This window comes from Pristiophorus japonicus, chromosome 17 (genome assembly GCF_044704955.1).
Source record: "Pristiophorus japonicus isolate sPriJap1 chromosome 17, sPriJap1.hap1, whole genome shotgun sequence".
Classification (NCBI taxonomy): domain Eukaryota; kingdom Metazoa; phylum Chordata; class Chondrichthyes; family Pristiophoridae; genus Pristiophorus; species Pristiophorus japonicus.
The window spans coordinates 10,244,597-10,268,856 of record NC_091993.1 but is presented as its reverse complement, the minus strand read 5'-3'; the positions used below and the strand labels follow the sequence as shown (position 1 = coordinate 10,268,856).

The window sequence follows — 24,260 nt, the reverse complement described above, 5'->3', positions numbered from 1 at the left end:
AAGTATTTTGATAATGATTATTATTTAAACAAGGAATAAGAAGAAATAGTCTGCTATAATTTGAGATTGTGCGTGCAAATAATTGAACATAATAAAAAATATTGCAATTAAGAAGATAGAACCTTGTCTTAAAAATATTTTTTAAAATTACCTGAATTCGCGGTCCCAATCAGCGGGTACGAGGTGCGCATGCACCTATAGGGGCCCTGCCAGTTCCGGGTATAGGCATGCGAAACGCATGCGCCTAAACCCAGAACTTGCTGGCGGAGAGTTGGGCTATTTGTCAACTCCTGCCCAGCGAATGCCATTGAAATGCTTATGACTGATAAAAGCAGGGGTAAGGCCTGCTTTTATCAGCGCAGGACTTTTAAAGCACAGAATAATACATTTTTTCAATAATTTAAACATTTAAATCCTATAAGGTAAATTTAATTTTAGACCCTTTAAAATATGTAAATATATTTTTCAAAAAATTACATTTTTGTTAGAAATAATTAATTAAATTCCATTTTGATTAATTTTAAATATGTGATGTTTAAAAACAAAATGTATCTTAAGTGCTTGTGTGTTCTGGGGGGTTTTCCAATTCATACTTATGATGATTGGAATCACCATAAGTATGAATGGGAATACCCCTACTTTGATAGGTTGGGCTGGCCCATGTGATCCCAGTGATGCGTATGAAATGCATACGCTGCTGGAATACGTGGGCCTCTAGGCAGGCCTTAGCGTGGAGGCCCAGGACCAGAAGTCTCCGAAACTCCAGGAACAACAGGTAGTCTTGTAGAAATATTTGCGGCCGGAAGCATCCGCCCGCGGAAAGCCTCCGGCCACAGATTCTGGGCCATTAATTGGGATTATGAGCCTTTATTAACCAACATTTTGTTCTAGAGGCATATGGTTTTTAAATTTGTTATGCATATGCATTAAAATATTGTGATCGTATTAAAAATATTTATCTTGTAAGCACTGATAAATAATACCACTATTTGTTTGTACCTGTTGAGTTCTGCTGTCCAGATCTGGTGTCCAGCTACTGTCCTGTACTGTCAACCGAACAGTCGTCAAATAAGGTATTCGAGATCGAAAAAGGGAAACTTATCATGTTGGTCAATGACTTTTATTATGGAAAAGATGATGGCGATGCCCACCTAAATCAGCAAGATCAGAAGACACATACAACTTTCAAGTGCTACAGCTGTCTGAAGATCCTGAAGAATAATATAAGGTACTATAAATTAACTGCCCGAGTGTAGGGCTTATACCATATTTCTAAAATAGCATGTTATTCAAAATTAGAGAGTTTAATCAATTAGATGCTGCAACATTTATTATTCTATTAAATCTACACTTAGTTTAAAATGTAGTTTTAAATTTAACCCCACAATTATAAAATGTAATTTCTAAATAACCCTAAATTGAAGAGGAAGGGGGGAAAATCTAAATATTTTTATTACTTTGGCCAAGACTGCCTCTGGACTTTATTGGGTATTGCAGCAGCAGTGGACTACTGCTGTTTGAACTCTTAATCGGTACGGCTTTGAATTGGGTTCCATGACAATGGTCAGCAATGATTCTCATTCCACTTGGTGTTTCCATGTGGCTGATGGGAATCTTGGTTTATGAGAGCTTGTTGGAAGTTCTGTCCCACTATTTCATGGTATAGAAACATAGAAAATAGGTGCAGGAGTAGACCATTCGGCCTTTGGAGCCTGCACCACCATTCAATATGATCATGGCTGATCACGCACTTCAGTACCCCATTCCTGCTTTCTCTCCATATCCCTTGATGCCTTTAGCCATAAGGGCCACATCTAACTCCCTTTTGAATATATTAACGAACTGGCCTCAACAACTTTCTGTGGTAGAGAATTCCACATGCTTACAACTCTCTGAGTGAAGAAGTTTCTCCTCATCTCGGTTCTAAATGGCTTACCCCTTATCCTTAGACTGTAACTCCTGGTTCTGGACTTCCCCAACATCGGGAACATTCTTCCTGCATCTAACCTGTCCAATCCTGTCAGAATGTTATATGTTTCTATGAGATCCCCTCTCATTCTTCTAAATTCCATTGAATATGAGCCTAGTGGATCCAGTCTTTCTTCATATGTCATCCCGGGAATCAGTCTGGTGAACCTTCGCTGCACTCCCTCAATAGCAAGAATGTCCTTCCTTAGATTAGGAGACCAAAACTGTACACAATATTCAAGGTGTGGCCTCACCAAGGCCCTGTACAACTGTAGTAAGACCGCCCTGCTCCTATACTCACATCCTCTCGCTATGAAGGCCAACATGCCATTTGCCGCCTTCACCGCCTGCTTTACCTGCATGCCAACTTTCAATGACTGATGTACCCCAGCCTCTTTTACTAATCTGTCACAATTCAGATAATCTGCCTTCCTGTTTTTACCACCAAAGTGGATAACCTCACATTTATCCACATTATACCGCATCTGCCATGTATTTGCCCACTCACCTAACCTGTCCAAGTTACCCTGCAGCCTCTTAGCATCCTCCTCACAGCTCACACCACCACCCAGCTTAGTGTCATCTGCAAACTTGGAGATATTGCACTCAATTCCCTCATCCAAATCATTAATGTATATTGTAAATAGCTGGAGTCCCAGCACTGAACCTTGCGGTAGTCACTGCCTACCATTCTGAAAAGGACCCGTTTATTCCTACTCTTTGCTTCCTGTCTGCCAACCAGTTCTCTATCCATGTCAGTACATTACACCCAATACCATGTGCTTTAATTTTGCACACTAATCTCTTGTGTGGGACCTTGTCAAAAGCCTTAGGAAAGTCTAAATACACCACATCCACTGGCTTCCCCTTGTCCACTCTACTAGTTACATCCTCAAGAAATTCTAGAAGATTTGTCAAGCATGATTTCCCTTTCATAAATCCATGCTGATTTGGATCAATCCAGTCACTGCTTTCCAAATGCGCTGCTATTCCATCTTTAGCAATTGATTCCAACATCTTCCCCACCACCGATGTCAGGCTGACCGGTCTATAATTCCCTGTTTTCTCTCTCCCTCCTTTTTTTAAAAAGTGGGGTTACATTAGCTACCCTCCAGTCCATAGGAACTGATGCAGAGTCTGTAGAATGTTGGAAAATGACCACCAATGCATACACTAATTCTAGGGCCACTTCCTTAAGTACTCTGGGATGCAGACTATCAGGCCCTGGCGATTTATCGGCCTTCAATCCCATCAATTTTCCTAACACAATTTGCTGACTAATAAGGATTTCCTTTAGTTCCTCCTTCTCGCTAGACCGTCGGTCCCCTAATATTTCCGGAAGGTTATTTGTGTCTTCCTTAGTGAAGACAGAACCAAAGTATTTGTTCAATTGGTCTGCCATTTCTTTGTTCCCCATTATAAATTCACCTGATTCTGACTGTAAGGGACCTACATTTGTCTTCACTAATCTTTTTCTCTTCACGTATCTATAGAAGCTTTTGCAGTCAGTTTTTATGTTCCCTGCAAGCTTACTCTCATATTCTATTTTTCCCCTCCTAATTAAACCCTTTGTCCTCCTCTGCTGAATTCTAAATTTCTCTCAGTCCTCAGGTTTGCTGCTTTTTTTGGCCAATTTATATGCCTCTTGAGCCACCTTTCTTGGTTTGTTTTTACTCCAGACAGGGATGTACAATTGTTGAAGTTCATCCATGTGATCTTTAAATGTCTGCCATTGCCTATCCACCGTCAATCCTTTAAGTATCACTCGCCAGTTTATCCTAGCCAATTCGCGTCTCATACCATCGAAGTTAACTTTCTCTGAATTAACTGTGTCATTCTCCATCTTAATGAAGAATTCTACCATATTATGATCACTCTTCCCCAAGGGGCCTCGCACAATAAGATTGCTAATTAATCCTCTCTCATTACACAACACTCAGTCTAAGATGGCCTCCCCGTTAGTTGGTTCCTCGACATATTGGTCTAGAAAACCATCCCTAATACGCTCCAGGAAATCCTCCTCCACTGTATTGCTACCAGTTTGTTTAGTCCAATCTATATGTAGATTAAAGTCATCCATGATAACTGCTGTACCTTTATTGCACGCATCCCTAATTTCCTGTTTTGATGCCATCCCCAACCTCACTATGACTATTTGGTGGTCTGTACACAACTCCCACTAGCGTTTTCTGCCCTTTGTATTCCGCAGCTCTATCCATACAGATTCCACCTCTTCCACGCTAATGTCCTTCCTTACTATTGCGTTAATCTCTTTAACCAGCAACGCTACCCCACCTCCTTTTCCTTTCAGTCTATCTTTCCTGAATATTGAATACCCTTGGATATTGAGTTCCCAGCCTTGGTCACCCTGGAGCCTTGTCTCCGTAATCCTAATTACATCATATCCGTTAACAGCTATCTGCGCAGTTAATTCATCCACCTTATTACGAATGCTCCTCACATTAAGACACAGAGCCTTCAGGCTTGTTTTTTTAACACTCTTTGTCCTTTTAGAATTATGTTGTAATGTGGCCATTTTTGATTTTTGCCTTTGATTTTTCTGCCCTCCACTTTTACTTTTCTCCTTTATACCTTTTGCTTCTGCCCTCTTTTTACTTCCCTCTGTCTCCCTGCATAGGTTCCCATCCCCCTGCCCTATTAGTTTAAATCCTCCCCAACATCGGTTCCAGTCCTGCCCAGGTGCAGACCGTCCGGTTTGTGCTGGTCCCACCTCCCCCAGAACTGGTTCCAATGTCCCAGGAATTTGAATCCCTCCCTCTTGCACCATTCCTCAAGCAACGTATTCATCTTAACTATCCTGCTATTTCTACTCTGACTAGCAGATGAGATTACTACCTTTGAGGTCCTACTTTTTAATTTAACTCCTAGCTCCCTAAATTCAGCTTGTAGGACCTCATCCTGCTTTTTACCTATATTGTTGGTACGTTTACTCACCATGACAACGGGCTGTTCACCCTCCCCCTCCAGAATGCCCTGTAGCTGCTCCGAGACATCCTTGACCCTTGCAGCAGGGAGGCAACATATCACCCTGGAGTCTCGTTTGCGGCCGCAGAAATGCTTATCTATTCCCCTTACAATAGAATCCCCTACCACTATAGCTCTCCCACTCTTTTTTTCTACCCTCCTGTGCTGCAGAGCCACCCATGGTGCCATGAACTTGGCTGCTGCTGCCTTCCCCTGATGAGCCATCTCCCCCAACAGTACCCAAGGTGGTATATCTGTCTAGGAGGGAGATGACCTGCACTACCTTCTTCCACTGCTCTTCCTATCTGCCTGTGTAACCTTTACCTGCGGAGTGACCAACTCACTAAACGCGCTATTCACGACATCCTCAGCATCGCGGATGCTCCAGAGTGAATCCATGCGCAGCTCCAGTGCCGCACTGCGGTCTATCAGGAGCTGCAGCTGGATACACTTCCCGCACACATAGTAGTCCAGGACTGCGCTATGCACGTTAACACCATTTTGTGATTGATTGAAGCTTTTCTATGTTTTTATTCTTACGGCTGTCAGCAAATGACTTGGGCACAGACAGGTCCGATCTATGTAGTGTTTTTAATCACACTGTGCAATCACATTGGGCCTGAGTTTGCGGTCAGAGGTTTCCTGCGCGCGGATACCTCTGAACACAAAAAATATACGCACCTACCTGATGGTTCTGGATCCACGGAGACTCGCGCTCCTGGGCCTCTATGCATAGGCCTGCGTAGAGGCCCACATATACCAGGGGCACAGACGGTTCACAAACACCCCTGGGATCACATGGGCTGGCCCAACCAATCAGAAAGGGGGATTCTCATTATGCTTACGGAGATTCCATTTACGTATGAAATCCCCATGAACTTAATAGGAATCACCCAAAAACACATGTATACAACCTTGAAATTAAAAAATTCATTATGTTTAAAATTAATTAAAATATTGAATTAAATGAAATATTTAAAACAAAAAAATAATTTTGGAAAAATAAATGTAAACATTTTTAAGGGGCCAAAAATAAACTTATTTTACAGGTTTATGAATGTTAAAATGATTTTTTAATTTTTATTTTAATATTTATTTTCACCTTTACACTGGTAAAAGGCCTTGCGCCTGCTTTTACCAGGCGTTGGCGTTTTACGGGCATTCGCTGGGCAGGAGTTGGGCAAATAGGCCAACTCTCCATCAACAGATGTCCATTTCCTGGGGATGCAGAGGATCTGTCCATGCGTAAACCCGGAACCTGCGAGGCACTTATGGCCACATATGCCGTCATAGGCCATGGAAAATCCGGACCATTGCTGTAGTTGACTGAAAATGACCCATGGGTAATAGTGAAAAATCTTGAATGTGACCGATTCTTTCAGGCATAGCATAACTTTTGAGGAAAAGGTTTAATCCTAATTACAATAAACAAATGAAAATCCTGGTGAAAGGAAAATAGCTAATGCAACAAGATGTTTCTGATTTGGTGATTTTTGAGAGAGAGAAAAATAAGCTCAGATCTGGAAGACTGAGCTAGAAGGTACATTATAATAAAAATAAGAAACTAAGGAATGAGATTGACAATGTGGTCAGTGCAGAGTAGGTGGTCCAACAGCATGAAACAGTTACTTTTCTCCCACCTCCCTTTCCCCTCCAAAGTCTTTGAACGTGTTGTCGTCTCCCAAATCCGTGCCCATCTTTCCCGCAATTCCATGTTTGAATCCCTCCAATCCGGTTTCCGCGCCTGCCACAGTACCGAAACAGCTCTCATCCAAGTCACAAATGGCATCCTTTGTGACTGTGACAAAGGCAAACTATCCCTCCTCGTCCTTCTTGACTTGTCTGCAGCCTTTGACACAATTGACCACTCTATCCTTCTCCAACACCTCTCCAGCGTCGTCCAGCTGGGTGGGACTGCACTCACCTGGTTCCATTCTTATCTATCTAATTGTAGCCAGAGAATCACCTGCAACGGTTTCTCTTCCCGACCCGCATCGTTACCTCTGGTGTCCCCCAAGGATCTATCCTTGACCCCCTTCTATTTCTCATCTACATGTTGCCCCTCGGCGACATCATCCGAAAACACAGCGTCAGTTTCCACATGTACGCTGATGACACCCAGTTCTACTTCACTAGCACTTCTCTCGACCCCTCTATTGTATCTAAATTGTCCGACATTCAGTTCCGGATGAGCAGAAATTTTCTCCAATTGATTATTGGGAAGACCGAAACCATTGTTTACGGTCCCCGCCACAAACTCCGTTCCCTAGCCACTGACTCCAACCCTCTCCCCAACTTCTGTCTGAGGCTGAACCAGACTGTTCGCAACCTTGGTGTCTTATTTGACCCTGAAATTAGCTTTCGACCACATATCCGCAGCTTAATTAAGACCGCCTATTTCCACCTCCGTAGCATCGCTCATCTCCGTCCTTGCCTCGGCTCATCCGCTGCTGAAGCCCTTATGCATGCTTTTGTTACCACGAGACTTGACTATTCCAATGCACTCCTGGCTGGCCGCCCACATTCTACCCTACGTAAACTAGAGGTGATCCAAAACTTGGCTGCCCGTGGCTTACTTGCACCAAGTCCTGCCCACCCATCACCCCTGTGCTCGCTGACCTACATTGGCTTCCAGTTAAGCAACGCCTAGATTTCAAAATTCTCATCCTTATTTTCAAATCCCTCCATGGCCTCGACCCTCCCTATCTCCATAATTTTCTCCAGCCCCACAACCCCCCAAGATGTCCACGCTCCTCTAATTCTGCCCTCTTGAGCCCCTGATTATAATCGCTCAACCATTGGTGGCCGTGCCTTCTGTTGCCTAGGCCCCAAGCTCTGGAACTTCCTATCTAAAACTCTCCGCCTCTCTACCTCTCTTTCCTCCTTCAAGACGCTCCTTAAAACCTACCTCTTTCGCCAGCGTTAATTTCTACTTATGCAGTCTGGTGTCAAATTTTTATCTCATAATACTCCTGTGCAGCACCGGGACATTAAAGGCCCTATATTAATACAAGTTGTTGTTCTTCATAACATTACAAGAAATCTCAAAACTTATTGTTGGAAGGGGTGTTTAGTGTCTATCGATCATGTCCTTATTTCAACTAGAATTTTGAGTTTGGCATTGCAAAAACAGTAGTACATTTTTATCCAACAAAAACATATTTTAAAAATGCAAAAGGAAACCCGTTCTAAATGTCGTGATGTATACTGCCATATCCTTTTTAGTAGCATGCTTAACCCCATCTTTATAATGCCCAGTTTTTGACTGCACTCTTTAGTACATCAACGCACATTATTAGTTAGTAAAACATTACTTTCTCTATTGCTATTTTTTGCAGTTATCATAGAGGGTGCTATATTGAAGGGTTATTATAACTCAGTGCATCTCCCTCTTATCTGTTGTATTTTAGTTTTGTCACTTTCCTCCTCCACCTCCCCCATGCCCCCCAGATGCCCCCTAAAAATAAATGAAGAAGTCAATTAACATTGTTTATCTGCGTCAAGACCATTATAAAAGGTCACAATTCATTTTGTATTATAGGAAAACATGGCATTTCTTCAGTAGATTTCTGGAACTGGGTAAATTTGAGGGAGAGTGCTTTCATCATTTTAATGTGTAACTTTTTCCCTGTTATGCATTGGATAAAATTTAAATACACTTTCACAGTAAATAGCTATTGGATGTTTGAGGACGCCTTCTGATTAAAGAGGATAAGTAGCAAATGGTTAACATTAACCTAGTAGTGGTAGAATACAGGTTTGTGCCCACTATTTTCAACATGGGACCTTTCCCATTTTGTCTGTTATCACAGAATGTTGAGTAAAATTGAGGCGTTTCCCCATAAGATGGAAGAATCTATAAGTGGGTTACCCTGGGTCATTATTGAATACTTCCAAATGGACAGTTACAGTGTGGTTAATTGGAGAGCCCTGAATACCCGTTGGCCCCCTTCTTCACCTCGAGTGAAATGTAGATTGAGGAAAAACACAGGGAGACATTTTGTTAAATACTGTTTTAAATATATTGCACTGTGGTTTCTTCATATTCATGGAAGTAATTGCTAAATTAATTTTCTGAGTGATTATATTAATAGTATATGTGAGTGAACCCAGGTATTCAAAATGTGTTTTAGTTTTACTCCAATTACCACGTGTGGTGATTTTTGCAGTACATTATATACTATTACAGTGCAAAGAAATACAATAGCTTCAATTCTGTTGAAAAGAAATTAAACCTGAAACACCATCAGAAGACCAAATTTGGCAAGTGTGCTTGCAAGTACTCTAGAGGGTGATTATGCTGCACCATGAGTATATGGTACAATACTCCACAGCCTTCATTACCATTTTTTGGTACAGATTGATGGCATTATCAGCAGATTTCAGTGGAATTCCCTTCAGGGATGTACAGTGAAAAATAGTTGGTAGTTTATACAGTACAACTGTTCTTTTGATTGAATAACTTTACTTTAAAATGCTGCGAAAAGGCTTCTGTAAGCTGTTTTAACAGCCAGACCCGTTTGTATCACAGTCACGTGCTGGCAGTTAAGGTCATAGTTGCCCTGAATAAGAATCCTTTAAGGGAAGCTGAAATAGCAAAATGTGAAAATTGAATTATGGGCATGGCTGTTGAGAGCACAGCCTGCATGATAAAATGAGCTGAGTTGTAGTAATAGGTGAGGTGAGTTTCTTAAATAAAGCAAAAGCTACATATAATTGAGGGTATTTTAATCGCTATTAGATGTACTTAGAAGCAGAGACCTAAGTAGAAGTGCTAGTGATTTGTCTTGAGAGCAGCTCAAATCTAATGAATACTTTTAAAGAGTTTTATGACTGAGAAATAATAAATATGAAAGTAAATTTTCTGTAGGAACATACTCTCATTTTAGTTATAAATAAAGTATGAACTAACACTATTATCACCCCCCGCCCCACCCCCCCCCAGTCTCATTTTCACTGTATTTGCTTATGGCCGTTTATTTATTTAAAACCATGACTGCCATTTTTGGGAAAATTGTTATGTGTCCACAGTTACTAACATCATACCTACTCGCCTATCCTTTCAATCCAAAGCTATAAAGCATCAATTACAAAAAAACTGCCTTTTTTAAGTCAGCTCCCATGTTCCATGGTTTAACCGCCAACGGCAGTACAGAGCTTCAAGGCAATGTGCAGTGTACGCCACACATGAAATTGATTGAGGATTACTCATTGGCTAGTCACTGTATATTGCTCTTGTATAAATAAGAACATGTATTAATTAACACTGAAAACTTGCAGTAGAATAAGATGTGCATATTGCATGTGACTCAAACCAGTACATCCCTATTTGTAACATTGTTATTTTCTGGTGATGCAGTTAACATAGAAACATAGAAAATAGGTGCAGGAGTAGGCCATTCGGTCCTTCGAGCCTGCACCACCATTCAATAAGATCATGGCTGATCATTCACCTCAGTACCCCTTTCCTGCTTTCTCTCCATACCCCTTGATCCCTTTAGCCGTAAGGGCCATATCTAATTCCCTCTTGAATATATCTAATGAACTGGCATCAACAACTCTCTGCGTTAGAGAATTGCACAGGTTAACAACTCTCTGAGTGAAGAGTTTCTCCTCATCTCGGTCCTAAATGGCATACCCCTTATCCTTAGACTATCTCCCTGGTTCTGGACTTGCCCAACATCGGGAACATTGTTCCTGCATCTAACCTACATAAGAACATAAGAATTAGGAACAGGAGTAGGCCATCTAGTCCCTCGAGCCTGCTCCGCCATTCAAAAAGATCATGGCTGATCTGGCCGTGGACTCAGCTCCACTTACCCGCCCGCTCCCCATAACCCTTAATTCCCTCATTGGTTAAAAATTTATCTATCTGTGATTTGAATACATTCAATGAGCTAGCCTCAATTGCTTCCCTGGGCAGAGAATTCCACAGATTCACAACCCTTGGAGAAGAAATTCCTTCTCAACTCGGTTTTAAATTGGCTCCCCCGTATTTTGAGGCTGTGCCCCCTAGTTCTAGTCTCCCCGACGAGTGGAAACAACCTCTCTGCCTCTATCTTGTCTATCCCTTTCATTATTTTAAATGTTTCTATAAGATCACCCCTCATCCTTCTGAACTCCAACGAGTAAAGACCCAGTCTACTCAATCTATCATCATAAGGTAACCCCCTCATCTCCGGAATTAGCCTAGTGAATCATCTCTGTACCCCCTCCAAAGCTAGTATATCCTTCCGTAAGTACGGTGACCAAAACTGTACGCAGTACTCCAGGTGCGGCCTCACCAATACCCTGTACAGTTGCAGCAGGACCTCCCTGCTTTTGTACTCCATCCCTCTTGCAATGAAGGCCAACACTCCATTCGCCTTCCTGATTACCTGCAAACTAACATTTTGGGATTCATGCACAAGGACCCCCAGGTCCCTCTGCACCGCAGCATGTTGTAATTTCTCCCCATTCAACTGTCCAGTCCCGTCAGAATTTTATATGTTTCTATGAGATCCCCTCTCATCCTTCTAAACTCCAGTGAATACAGGCCCAGTCGATCCAGTCTCTCCTCATATGTCAGTCCTGCCATCCCAGGAATCAGTCTGCTGAACCTTCACTGCACTCCCTCAATAGCAAGAACGTCCTTCCTCAGATTAGGAGACCAAAACTGAACACAATGTTCCAGGTGAGGCCTCACTAAGGCCCTGTACAACTGCAGTAAGACCTCCCTGCTCCTATACTCAAATCCCCTAGCTATGAAGGCCAACATACCATTTGCCTTCTTCACCACCTGCTGTACCTGCATGCCCACTTTCAATGACTGATGTACCATGACACCCAGGTCTCGTTGCACCTCCCCTTTTCCTAATCTGCCGCCATTCAGATAATATTCTACCTTCATATTTTTGCCACCCAAGTGGATAATCTCACATTTATCCACATTATACTGCATCTGCCATGCGCTTGCCCACTCACCTAACCTGTCCAAGTCACCCTGCAGTCTTTTAGCGTCCTCCTCACAGCTCACACCGCCACCCAGCTTAGTGTCATCTGCAAACTTGGAGATACTACACTCAATTCCCTCATCCAAATCATTAATGTATATTGTAAAGAGCTGGGGTCCCAGCACTGAGCCCTGTGGCACTCCACTAGTCACTGCCTGCCATTCTGAAAAGGACCCATTTATCCCGACTCTCTGGGATCAAATCGAAGATTGATGTTGACCTAGAAGCTACTTAATATATTGAAACTGGACTGTCATGGGGCTGGCATTCTTCCCACTCTGGCTGTAGTTAACGCAAAGCTACTGGCCTTAACTGATGGGGTGTCCTAGCTGGACAAGCATTGAGACGTCTACCAATGCCCTGTGTTGAGAGGCAGTAGTTTTAGTTGATTAACACTTGTAGTACCCTGTGGCGTTTGAGATTCACTATGCTTGTGACCTGCCAAAGTAAGCTCAAAGGATATGGGTAAATAAGTTGTTCCCTTAAGTGGGTGGAGAATGTTCACTCTGTATCAGGCAAACAGAAACTTTACCCTTGTGAATTTCTTTGTAACTTAATTTGGAGAGTCAAAAGCATGGGCATGAGTTTCCATTTATATCAAATGCCTGGTTGAAAAAAAATCTAATTCAGTAAATATTCAAATTAAATTAGTAATTGTATGAAAAAGACAGTTATTGATGGTATAATTTGAAGAGCATTTTTTAAAGACATATAAGTGGTAATTTTAACCCTCCAAAGATGAGTGGGTTTAGGTTGGTTTGGAGGTTAAAATGTAAAAACTCTGAATCGCGAACCTAACCTGCTTCGAACCCACCCACTTCCACTTTCAATGAAGGCGGTACAGGGGCCGAGCAACCAACCTGCTCCCAGGTGGTGGGTCGCTAATTTAAATATTTTAATGAGGGTGCACGCCTCAGATTTTCTTTCTCTCCCAGCTATAACACTGGCCAGCCGGGTTTCCCGGACCTCAGGAAACCTGTCGGCTAAAGGGAAGTGAGGATCATCGTGTGGAAGAGCTAAATGCTTTTCCAGCACTGCTTGTGGGCCAGAAGGAGCAGGAGCATTCCTCCCCCACCACCCCAGCCCACCAAGCAAACCTGTTCTCCCCTTCCCCCCCCCAGCACACGATCACTGACATCACTGCCCCTCCACCCTGCGCGATCACTGACACACCACCCCATTGATCACCAGCCTTCCCCCCCCCCCCCCCCCCAAACACTCTCGGCCACTCACGATCGACGCTGTACCCCGCCACCGCCCCCCCCCCCCTCGTGATCTCTACCCCGATGAGCAAGATCTTGCCTGTTCCTGGGCTGCGGCCGATTCTGGATCGTGCTCCACCCAACGGAGCCAGGCCTGTCAATCAGACTGGCTTCCTGGCAAGGAACCTGTTTTTTTTTTTAAAAACACGCACACTGTGGAGTTGAATGTGCCGGGTTTCCTGACGAGAACTCCTTCCCCCTCCCCACTTGGAAATCCAGTAAATATCGGGGCCGTAGTGATCGGGATAAATGAAGCATTATGTGTTACTTTAAAATTTTGTTTTCTTCATATAATGCATTTATTCACAGCAGATTTAGTTCATGTGCATTTTTCTGCATTCACTGTGCACGTGACTCTCAAAATATAAACTATAGGATAAATTCTGCATGCACCCATCAAAGTTAAGGTAATAACACTATGGCCAAATTCTTTGTTTAGTACCTTTTTATTTAGGAAGGCTTTGTGATCGGGGTGGAGTCTCTGAACTTAACTTTAAATGTTTATACATAAAGATTGATTATAAATTGTAAAATAAAATGAATGATTATGCCGACTTAATTTTGTGTTTTTTAGTTAAAATTCAAAAGTTTAAAACCACATTTAAAAAGCATGCTATGCATTTTGCAATATCAGGTTTACTCTCTGGTTTTTACTTACATACAGTTTATTTCACCATGTAATATGTTTAAAGCCGCACGTTGGAGATGATTAGTATTTTAGTAGCTGCCTCGTCATTGTTAGGTTTATGAACCACATGAAGCATCACATGGAACTAGAGAAGCAGAGCAGTGAAAGCTGGGAAAACCACACCACCTGTCAGCACTGTCATCGGCAATTCCCCACACCTTTCCAGCTACAGTGCCACATTGAAACTGCGCACAGTCCATATGAGTCAACAAGTAAGTGTTTAGCTGCCTTTTGTATGCTTTTAAATGACAATGTTGCTTGACAGCGCCTCTTCATTCCAATTGTGAGTTTGATAAAAATGCATAGGATATTTCACACTTTAGGATTTATTGCTTCTTTCTGTTTAAAACACTTGAATAAGAATAACAACAAGGTTTCTGCCTGTGTCTCGAAGATCCTGCCTTGAAACTTGTTTTTCCTTAAGTGGCTGCTATATGTGAAATCCTACATCAATCTTAAGCTAGAGGAAACCCTGGACAAGAACCCATTGTGGTCACGTTCGGGGGAGAATTGCCATGTCCTTCACAAGTCTGAGTCTGGGCATCTGTAACTGCAGATGGTGCTGAAATTACCATTAATTGAACATGAGCCATGTTCTTCCTTGAATGTGGTAATTCTTTCTCTCTCACTCAGCTGTTTGTGATTTTAGTTCATAGTTGCATAATCTATGCCAGCCTCTCTCAAATGTAGAGGTTGCTCGCAGGATATTGCATGTTGTTTGGATGAACAGTATAAATTCATCCTACCTTTTCATGGCAGATTTTTTTTTCCTGCACAGCACTGAATGAAAGAGCAGTTTTCTTTTCAGAAAGTGACTGCTATAATCCAGTTACCACAAAATTTTCATTATTCTGCCTTGTCTGGTCTATTATCTACGGTAATTATGTTTTCACCATCCAGTGGAATAATACTTCACTCAAGTAAAAGGATTTATAAATATACAATGGGTGTCTTTCTGTGGTCTTTTGTTAAATTGGCTTTTCACTTTATTCTTCTTTGCAGTACTGCAGGGCATTCTTTCAGTATGCTTTTTAATTTATTTTCTTTTGAGGCTGTACATTTGTGGCTCGCCATGTTTCCTTCTCCAGCAGGATGAGCTGCACTACATGATTAGTTGACACAGTTCTGCAGAATAAGATGGCCCTGCCAGTTTTTCTCCTCCTAATCTGAGGCACTTCACTCTTGACCCAGTCTCTATATAATTCCCTGATAAAATTCACTGTGAGGTTAGGTGAGCTCAAATGTTAAGTGGAAGGTGCCATTTGAACTCTGTTTTAAGTCTAATATCAAATAGCATATTTCTCTGCTGTCAATCTGTTAATACTAGGTTTATGGGATAAGATTCTCTCTTTCTAACACTCTTTCGCTCTCTCTTCCCCACCTCTCCTTCCTCCAATACTTATAAAAGGAATGTGCATCCTTTCAGAATAGCTGTGGAGAATTTATTTTCAAAAGCAGAGACATAAACAATATTGGCACCTCGTTCTTCTCCTCATTTCCAAATTGCCCCCAAAAATTGATGAGCTGAGATCAAGATTTAATTATGAGGCTTACTAGTGGGTTTGGTTGAGAGAACGTCATATTTTTGCCAGTTTCGCCATTGAAGAATTAAAATTCTTGCCCAGTTTTAATGGTGTTTAATTGCTACTTTAGGTCTGTGGTAAATAAGAATTTTATTTGAATTTCCCCATCCTGAAAGCAAGCACACTTTTAATCTGGGTCATCAAACGATGGATTTAGTTGCAAATAAAATGTTAAGATGTGCTCGGTTTTGTTTAATATTTGTGACTGGGCCAATTCATGTATGGAATTGAAAATTAATTTTTTTAAGCAATATTTATCCAGTACAGGTATTCTATAATGCATTGCTATGTTTTTCTTGTGCTGGGGGAGATTGCAAAGTTCGCTAAGAAATATAATGACTTTTATAAACTACTTCAAACTATATGGGACCTGAGAGTTATTTATTTGTGGGAGGGGTGGAAATTAGTATTAGATTAATTGGAAAGGGTGAATGGGGAAAATATTTTTTTTAAAACTGGTTCTCAATTCTAGCTTTCCTTGTTGTTGTTACAGAGACTGTCAGCTGGGCAGTCCAACAACTTGCTGAGTATTTTTGTGATCTGTACCGTATTTCTAAATAGTCTTGGCGGTGGGCAAAGTACACTCAATTTAATATATAATGTAGGAAACTATTTCCAAGATGTAACTTATTGTGGTGGAAATGTGAATAGATCCTGATGAAAAGATCATACAGTATTCAACTAAAAATATTTCACTAAAATATACTAAGCCTTTTCCAATTACATTGCACTATGATCTTTATAAAAACTGTTTTGCTGGTGCATTGTCCTGAAAATTTGTTAGTTCTCTTAGGAATGGTGTAGAGTTTAGAATAATCATTATTTTAAGCAGCAATTCATAAGAACACAAGAAATAGCAGCAGGAGTCAGCCATACGGCCCCCTGAGCCTGCTCCACCTTTCAATAAGATCACGGCTGAACTTCAACATCAACTCTTTCTTGCCCTATCCTCATATCCTTTCATTCTCTTAGTGCCCAAAAATCTATCGACCACAATCTTGAATATACTCAACGATTCAGTATTGACAGCCATCTGGGGATGAGAATTTCAAAGATTCACAACCCACTGACTGAAGACATTTCTCGATATCTCAATCCTAAATGGTCAACTCCTTATCCTAAGACTATGACCTCCAGTTCTCGACTCTCCAGCTAAGGGAAACAGCCTTTCAACATCTACCCTGTCAAGCCCTCTGAGAATTTTGTACTTTTCAATTAGAGTTCTGTTCATCAGTAAAATGGAACCATGATTGTATTTATATTGGAGCCACTGCAGCTCTTGTTCCTTTAGTTTCCAAACAGTCTGAATAGAACACATAATTATTTTTGTGATTCCCATAAAACAGCTTTACCTGTACAGCAGAATTATTTTACTTTATTCTTTCTACTTGGATTTTAATCTTTCCAAAAGTGGCCAACTGATTCTTTGGGGTTCCTGAGGTTGCATTGCATTAAATCTGATACAATAGTGCACTTTAATTAGAAGCATTATAATCACTATTAAATATAATACTTAAATGCACTGCAAGTCTTTGAAGCGATAGTTTTTCTTAGGTAAGGGTATCAAGGGATATAGAGCAAAGGTGGATAAATGGAGTTGAGCTAGAGATCAGCAATAATCTAATTAAATGGCAGAAGAGACTCGAGTGCCTGAATGGCTATTCCTGTTTCTATGTTCCTATATTTTGTTCTCTTACTGTTCCAGTTTAATTGTTCAATCTTTGCTTTTTGCCCAATATTTTTGCAAATAATTCTTGTACAATTACATTTGCTAGAAAATGTAAAGATAAAAAGTCATACCTGGCACAAATATCTGTGTACATAGAGTTCAGATGTTAAATTGATCTTGTTTTTTTCTTCAAATTATTCTTTGCTTTCCTCACAACTCTAAAGCATGCTGGTCTCTTTAAATCCTTGCCCACTTATCTCTTTCTATCATTAGTCGCCAAAAGCTGTATAATTTGATGTTTTTTCTTTTTAATGCAACCATCATTCGAGAAAAGTGCAACCTACACCACATTTAAAATAATTATATAGAAAGAAAGACTTACATTTATATAACGACCACCGGATGTCTCAAAGCGCTTTACAGTTAATGCAGTACTTTTTTGAGTGCAGTCACTGTTGTAATGTGGGAAACAGATATAGAAAACAGATATATTTTTGTCACAGCACAATCCTTGGGTGTTGTCTTCAAAGTCACTTTACTATTATTTGAATCAATTTTAGGAGCAAGCTAGTTTTTTTTTAACATTTTGTTATTTTTCCTGTTGTGAAAAGGAGCAAATGCGATGATGGCAAAATTGTCTGGCTAAAATAACTGCCATAAACTAGTGTCACTTGAACATTTTTGGGGAGGGTGTCTTGAATGGGTTGAATAATCTTCATTGTAGAGCATATTAATTTGTTTGTCATTTGTCATTAACACAAACTTTATTTTGTACTGGGTTGATTTCTATTTTATCTGGTGGTTTAAGCAAGACTAAATCAAAAGTTAATTGTAACATGGCATTCTTAACAAAGCTCCACAGCAATCTTATTAGTGCTACTTTTCCTTATCAAAGTTGAGGCCTGTGAATACTGGGAGGTGGAATGCTTCTCCACCTTGGGCATCTGGTGCCAGCATTTAATTTTCTTTGCTGTCCTTCAAAAATGTTCCTTCATCTTGAACTTGCTGCCCAAGTATGAATATTTTCCTTTCACATATCATGCTGAGTGAGATTTGTGCTAAATTAATGGGCAGTTTTGTTTTATGGGCACAATCACACCGGGAATTTGGTTGACGCTACCTAAACTCTTTTCACGTGGGGCCTTTACAGTCAACAGAGAAGGTAGATTTTCATCTCAACAGTCTATGCTAGATTCAGACCCTGATGCCAGAAGTGAAAGAATAGTGTCCCAGTTCACTCTACTGCCTGGTTTTATATAAAATTATTGTGCCACTGATTCGTAAAGTGTTAGTAAATACATTTCTTAGCTGTAATGGAGATATAAACACAGTTTTATTAAGTGCTAAGTGGAGGTTAGATTGGAATCCACCAGTATCTGCCAAGATTTTAACTCCAGCTGACTATATAAATAGTGTAATTTCTATGGTTTGAATTAATTATTCTAAAGTAAACCCATTTCAGGGGTAGAGTCATGCAGAGACTGGTTTCAGAGGCAGTGCTATGTAACCTGATGATGGATCTACTGCTCAATTTATTCTTGCACATCAGGATGTGTTTAGTGATACTGTTTTGCAAAATGTAAATTTGGTTGCAGAGAGTAAACTGTATAAACACTTCCACTCAGTCTGACCTCGTGCATTGGGAAATATGTCTGCATTGAGCTAACTGAGTTTAGTGCAAATCGGGTATTGGTGAAAGGAAGAGGATTATAAATGAGGGAAAATTTAAGCCATTTGTCACAGTAAATGAGCTAAAACTGCAAGGTGAAGTGATGGAGGAAACATTAAGAAATGTTTTGGAGAAATAAATTATGGGGAATCAAATGCGAATCAGAGAAACAAATAATCAGAAAAACATGTCGGAAATAGTATTCAAATCTAAGCATAATACATCTGGAATACTGAAATCCTAAAAATTTTCAGACCAAATTGTTTGATTTTGTAAAGAAAGAGCAGTAGTTTAAAAAAAATCTAAATATTTTTGAAAAGCAAAGAAGTCTCTTTATATACCTCAAATATGAAAAAGCAGAATCAGACCAGGAGTAAAAACCATTTGTCAGGAATAGTTTAAGCTTCAATGGGAGTAACGATGCTGTTTGTCTGAATTTCCTCTTTTACATAAAGAGGTCAAGTACCGTAACTTTATTCCGAAAATGCTGGAGCAGAAAAGAATGATACAACTTGTAGTAAAATGCAAGACATTGATAACACTTAAAAAAAAAAATTACTTTGTTCCTTTCACATTGTTAAGCAACACATGCAGCCGAGCTTAGTAGCACAAGCTACTGTTTTGATCTATTTTGATTTACAACAATATTTCAATATTTATAGGATGTAACGTATATGCAGAAGCAAATCTTGTGCAATTTGTTGTAACCTTGTTCTTTGGTTGCTTTCTAGCAATTTGCAAAATTTGTGAGTTATCCTATGAATCTGAGCAAGTACTTCTACAGCATATGAAAGACAATCATAAACCAGGGGAAATGCCATATGTTTGTCAGGTAATTTTCAATTGTTATTCGTAAACAAAGATTTGTTGTTCAAAAAGTTTTCGTTAAAAAAATTACAATTTTCCCCCCTGTTTTTTTTTCCCTTTTAGATATGCAACTACCGGTCGTCAGTGTATTCAGATGTTGATAACCATTTCCGCATCATTCATGAAAATACCAAGCAGTTGCTCTGCCCTTTTTGCCTTAAGGTCATTAAAAGTGGAAATGCTTATGTTCAGCATTACATGAGGCATCAGGTACAGTATTAGTATTGATGTGTGTTGAGTTCATTTGTAATTTTATAAATGGCTTTCTGCAATGATACTGCTAAATTTCTGGATATTTACTGAGAATTGATCATTGAAAATTACAGTAATTATTTTAACATGTACAATTGGCTTGCTGACTATTTGGAAAAATATGACTAGTGAATGGGTCAGTTGAGTGAATTAGCTCAGAAAAAAAACACTATTTTCATTAGATTTTGAAATGCATGAGAAACGGGTGGAGGACTTGCACTTACCATAGAGAAAAAGTAGGTCAGTAATCAATTACAGCATTATTGTTGTTTTTGACATTTGTTGTTGGGTGTATTGAACATCTCAGTTTATCATTGTCAGTGGAGAAATCTATTTGTGGCTCATAGCTGAACAACTTGAACAGTCAGCATAACCAGAAACCCACTTATAGACTACTGTGTTCAGTTATCTACTTTCCTTGAATTGATTAGGCTTCATAACTTGGCATCATTGAGAAGTAGATAGTAGTAGCTTGACCACACACAAAGCTTTAATGAATGCTGCTTGTTTATTGTTTGAAGACCAAATCAGAATCGGGGGGGAAAAACAAAACAATTTTAATATTTAAGTTGTACTGACTAATAAATTGAATGCTAATGAGAATAAAAAATTTAAGTAAACCACCACAGTTTCTCTATAAGGAAATCTTTGGAAGGATGCACAAAGCATGTAAGAATAAAGATCCTGCTGAATAGATGGAATATCATGTGGCGTCTCTGATCGGGAGTCATAAGTAATGTGTTCTACATTGAGCAACCTTTTAGTCAGGGACAACTGTATTTTATTATAATCGCTATTTGTAGATTAAACATTTTCTCAAAATTCTGTGACCTGAACTATCTGTGCAGGAGAGAATATAAAGTAATAAAACGATGTTTTTTTCTCCAAAGCTATATTTGATGAGCACAATTATTTCAGTCAGATGGAAGGGTGGAGGGCAGCCAGTGCACACATATCATTAAGCTTTTTCTCCCCATGTGAATTGTGTTTTTCAGTTCCTCATTTAGCGGGGAAATAATTTCATTGAGTTTCTTTTAAACCAAGATGAAACACCAAGGCCCAAAGGATAGAGCACGATCTAGGTTGAAAAGAAGAAAAAAATGAGAGAAATTGGGAAATGGTTATTAAATGATGCCAGGTTTCGGTTTTAAAAGTCTGATCATTGTAGAAGGAACACCAGAGGGAAGTTAAGAGTTCCACAGTTTTGACATGCTTGGAAAAAATTATTGGTGGTAGCAAATTGTGATAGACTCAGCCAAGTGGAATATTTGGAGGATACAGTAATGTAGAAGTTACAAAAAATCCATAGGATCATTGACCATGGTAGTATCAATAGTTTTAATAGTAAGAGGTTAGGGTTAATGGTGAAAAAGATCACATATCAGACAACAAATCTATTTGTAGACGGATTTGTAGTAGGCAGGATAGTGTGGATGCTAGGGAAACAAAGAAGTGATCAGAGATGGCTTTTTTGAAGATTGTGTTCTCAGCAGTGGCAAGAGTTCTCAAGTTGACATAGTCAAGGGGATGAGTGTGGGTGGATTTATGTACAAGTGGAATTGAGTAAGAACAGGATTCCATCTCTGTACTTTTCTTCTTCTTTACCTATTGGGGGATAAAGCATTCATTGTAAGATAGAGTCCCACAACCTTAACTTCAAAAAGGAAACTCTTTAAACGCTATGGTGTATTCACAGCTGCTCGTTGTATTGTATCACCATGAAGTGATAGGATAGAACTGAGCAGCTGCGAACTCAACTTATGTGGAATTGCAATCCACTGTCAGTGAATCACAGAATCAAGATCTGGCACTTCTTTACATCGTTTTTTGTTCTGTGAGCAAGTGGCTTGCTAAACCTCTTGGACTGGGAATGGTGCTGTTTAAGAGATGTAGATGAAATGATGTTTTGTTCAAAGTAAGGATGTGAAACACATAAGCAAGTACATATTTTAGATTAAAAGCATCCCCCACCGCAATCCTGTTATTTTCTCCTTTCAAATTATAGCCCATTATTATTACAAGTTCAAAAAATGTATTCAAAATTTTAATTGCTTATCCAGAAAAAAGGAGTTTACCGCTGCAGCAAGTGTAAACTTCAATTCTTGACCTGTAAAGAAAAAGTGGATCATAAGACTCAGCACCATAGGACATTTCGAAAACCTATGCAGTTAGAAGGTCTACCTCCTGGAACAAAGGTAGGGTTGCTATACTTTTTATATGCATTTTCTGAAAGTGTTAGTACAGTATGTAACAGCTGTTTAATATTTCATTATTTGGTAGCTTGTTAGCTGATTTCAATGCAGCATTCAATTTTGAATTTAAAAGATGTCATTGTCTTATAATGTGTAAAGACGTGGAAGATAGATTACTAGTGCAGTCACTTAATTGTAATGTATAGCAAGCATCTTCCAGCCAGCCAACCACCTGGCCCGGGAGAAGCGCTCAGTCCACGGCCACCCGGCCCGGGAGGAGCACCGAATTCGGAGGGCGTGTGGCCGGCCGATGGGACTCCGGGACGACCTGCCAAAGGGACTCGAGGACGTGGGGCCGGCCAAAGGGACTCCAAGGCCGGCGTTCAATCCGCCAAAGGGACTCCGTGGCCAGTGCCGAACCAGCTGAAAGGACCGAGGCGTGGCGTTGTCTCATACTCCCAACCAACTTTTAATGAATTTTTTAACTTTTAGCCAACTTTTAAACTTTTTAAACAATTTAGGAGAACTTTTAAAACTTACATTTTAGACTCTCAACCGAAATACTTTTAAACATCTATTATTAACTTACATCTTTGACTTTTAACAACTTTTAGAAACTTTTTAAATTGGGGAAACTTTTATAATCTATTATTGACTTACATCTTAGATTATTAACAATTCTTAGAAACTTCTTAAAACGTTTTAACAAATCTTAGAAACTTTTGAAATAAATTGGGAACCTTTATCAACTTTTAATCTTTTAAAATAACTTTGGAAGTCACCTTCCTAATGCCTGCCCCCAACCTAGCCTCGGGCCATCTACCATCAATAGCGCTACCCGGCGCCGAGTTTGCGGCCAACACTTCGCCGTAGGCAATTAGGCTTATCGAGCTGTGCCTGGTCTCCAGTTGTCTTGGACCCTCTTGCCACTGGATCAAGACCTTGTTCAGCTAAGCCCGTGTGGTTGCGGTGTGCAGTGGCCACCCCACATTAAAAGAACTCACGCACAGGCATCTTCCACTCTGTCAGTATGAAGTTCTGGATCTGGAACGTCAGGACCCCTCATGGACAATCCCAACAGCAAAAGGCCAGAACGCCGCACCGCCATAGTTGCCCGGGAACTCGAGACGTTTTGACATTGATATCGCCGCCCTAAGCGAGACATAGAAACATAGAAAATAGGTGCAGGAGTAGGCCATTCGGCCCTTCGAGTTTGCACCACCATTCAATATCATGGCTGATCATTCCCTCAGGACCCGAAGTGCAGGGGAAGGCCAGTTGAAGGAACATGTTGGAGGTTACACCTTCTTCTGGAAAGGGAAACCAGAGGCAGAACGGCACTTTCATGGAGTCGGCTTTGCTGTCAAGAATGAGCTGGTCGACCGCCTCAAAGACTCCCTGTGTGGGGTCAACGAACGCCTCATGACTCTCCATATCACCCTATCTCGGAACCAATGTGCCACAGTTATCAATGCATTCGCTCCCACACTCGATGCAACAGATGAGGCTAGAGAGGGTTTTTACTCCAACCTCGCGACATCCTTGTCCCATGTCCCCACGGGCGACAAATTGATCCTCCTGGGTGATTTTAATGCCAGTGTTGGTAAAGACACAGCCCTCTGGGGAGGCGTGATTGGCAGAGAGGGGGGTAGGGAAAGCCAATTCCAGCGGTACCCTACTCCTGACAAAATGTCTAGAACATGAACTCCTCATTACCAACAAGCTGTTCCGCCAGAGGGACAAATACAAGGCATCGTGGCAACACCCTCGCTCCAAACACTGCTTGACTAAGTCATCGTCCAAGCCAGGGATCACAAGGATGTGCGCAACACCCGCGCTATGGCAGGAGCTGAAGACTGCTGGACGGACCACGCCTAATCCGATCCATCATCAACATTAACATTGCCCCAAAGCAGAAGGGACAACAGAAGCAGTTCCGCATAAAAGTTAATGCCGGAACACTTAGAGACCCAGCTAAGAGAGCCCTAAACAGCCAGCGCCTCACAGCCAATCTGGCGTGCCTTCATGACCCTAAGATGCTGAATCCACATAGCGCTTGGTCTGCCCTCCAGACCTCTATAACTAGTGCCTGTGAAGAGACATTTGGTCACTCAACCAGAAAACATCAGGACT

At 40.7% G+C, this 24,260-nt stretch overlaps 1 protein-coding gene across 11 annotated transcripts in view; it reads left to right on the top strand.

Annotated features, from left to right (window-relative positions):
* The window catches only part of LOC139227533 (zinc finger protein 280D-like), a 110,298-nt gene that overhangs the window by 64,641 nt on the left and 21,397 nt on the right, over window positions 1–24,260 (top strand). For all 11 annotated transcript variants that reach the window (XM_070858342.1, XM_070858346.1, XM_070858343.1 and 8 more), the window contains 5 exons: window positions 1,008–1,228; window positions 13,950–14,107; window positions 19,548–19,648; window positions 19,747–19,893; window positions 21,996–22,130. In XM_070858342.1, coding sequence (XP_070714443.1) covers window positions 1,008–1,228; window positions 13,950–14,107; window positions 19,548–19,648; window positions 19,747–19,893; window positions 21,996–22,130 — 762 coding nt within the window. The remainder of the gene's footprint in view (window positions 1–1,007; window positions 1,229–13,949; window positions 14,108–19,547; window positions 19,649–19,746; window positions 19,894–21,995; window positions 22,131–24,260) is intronic.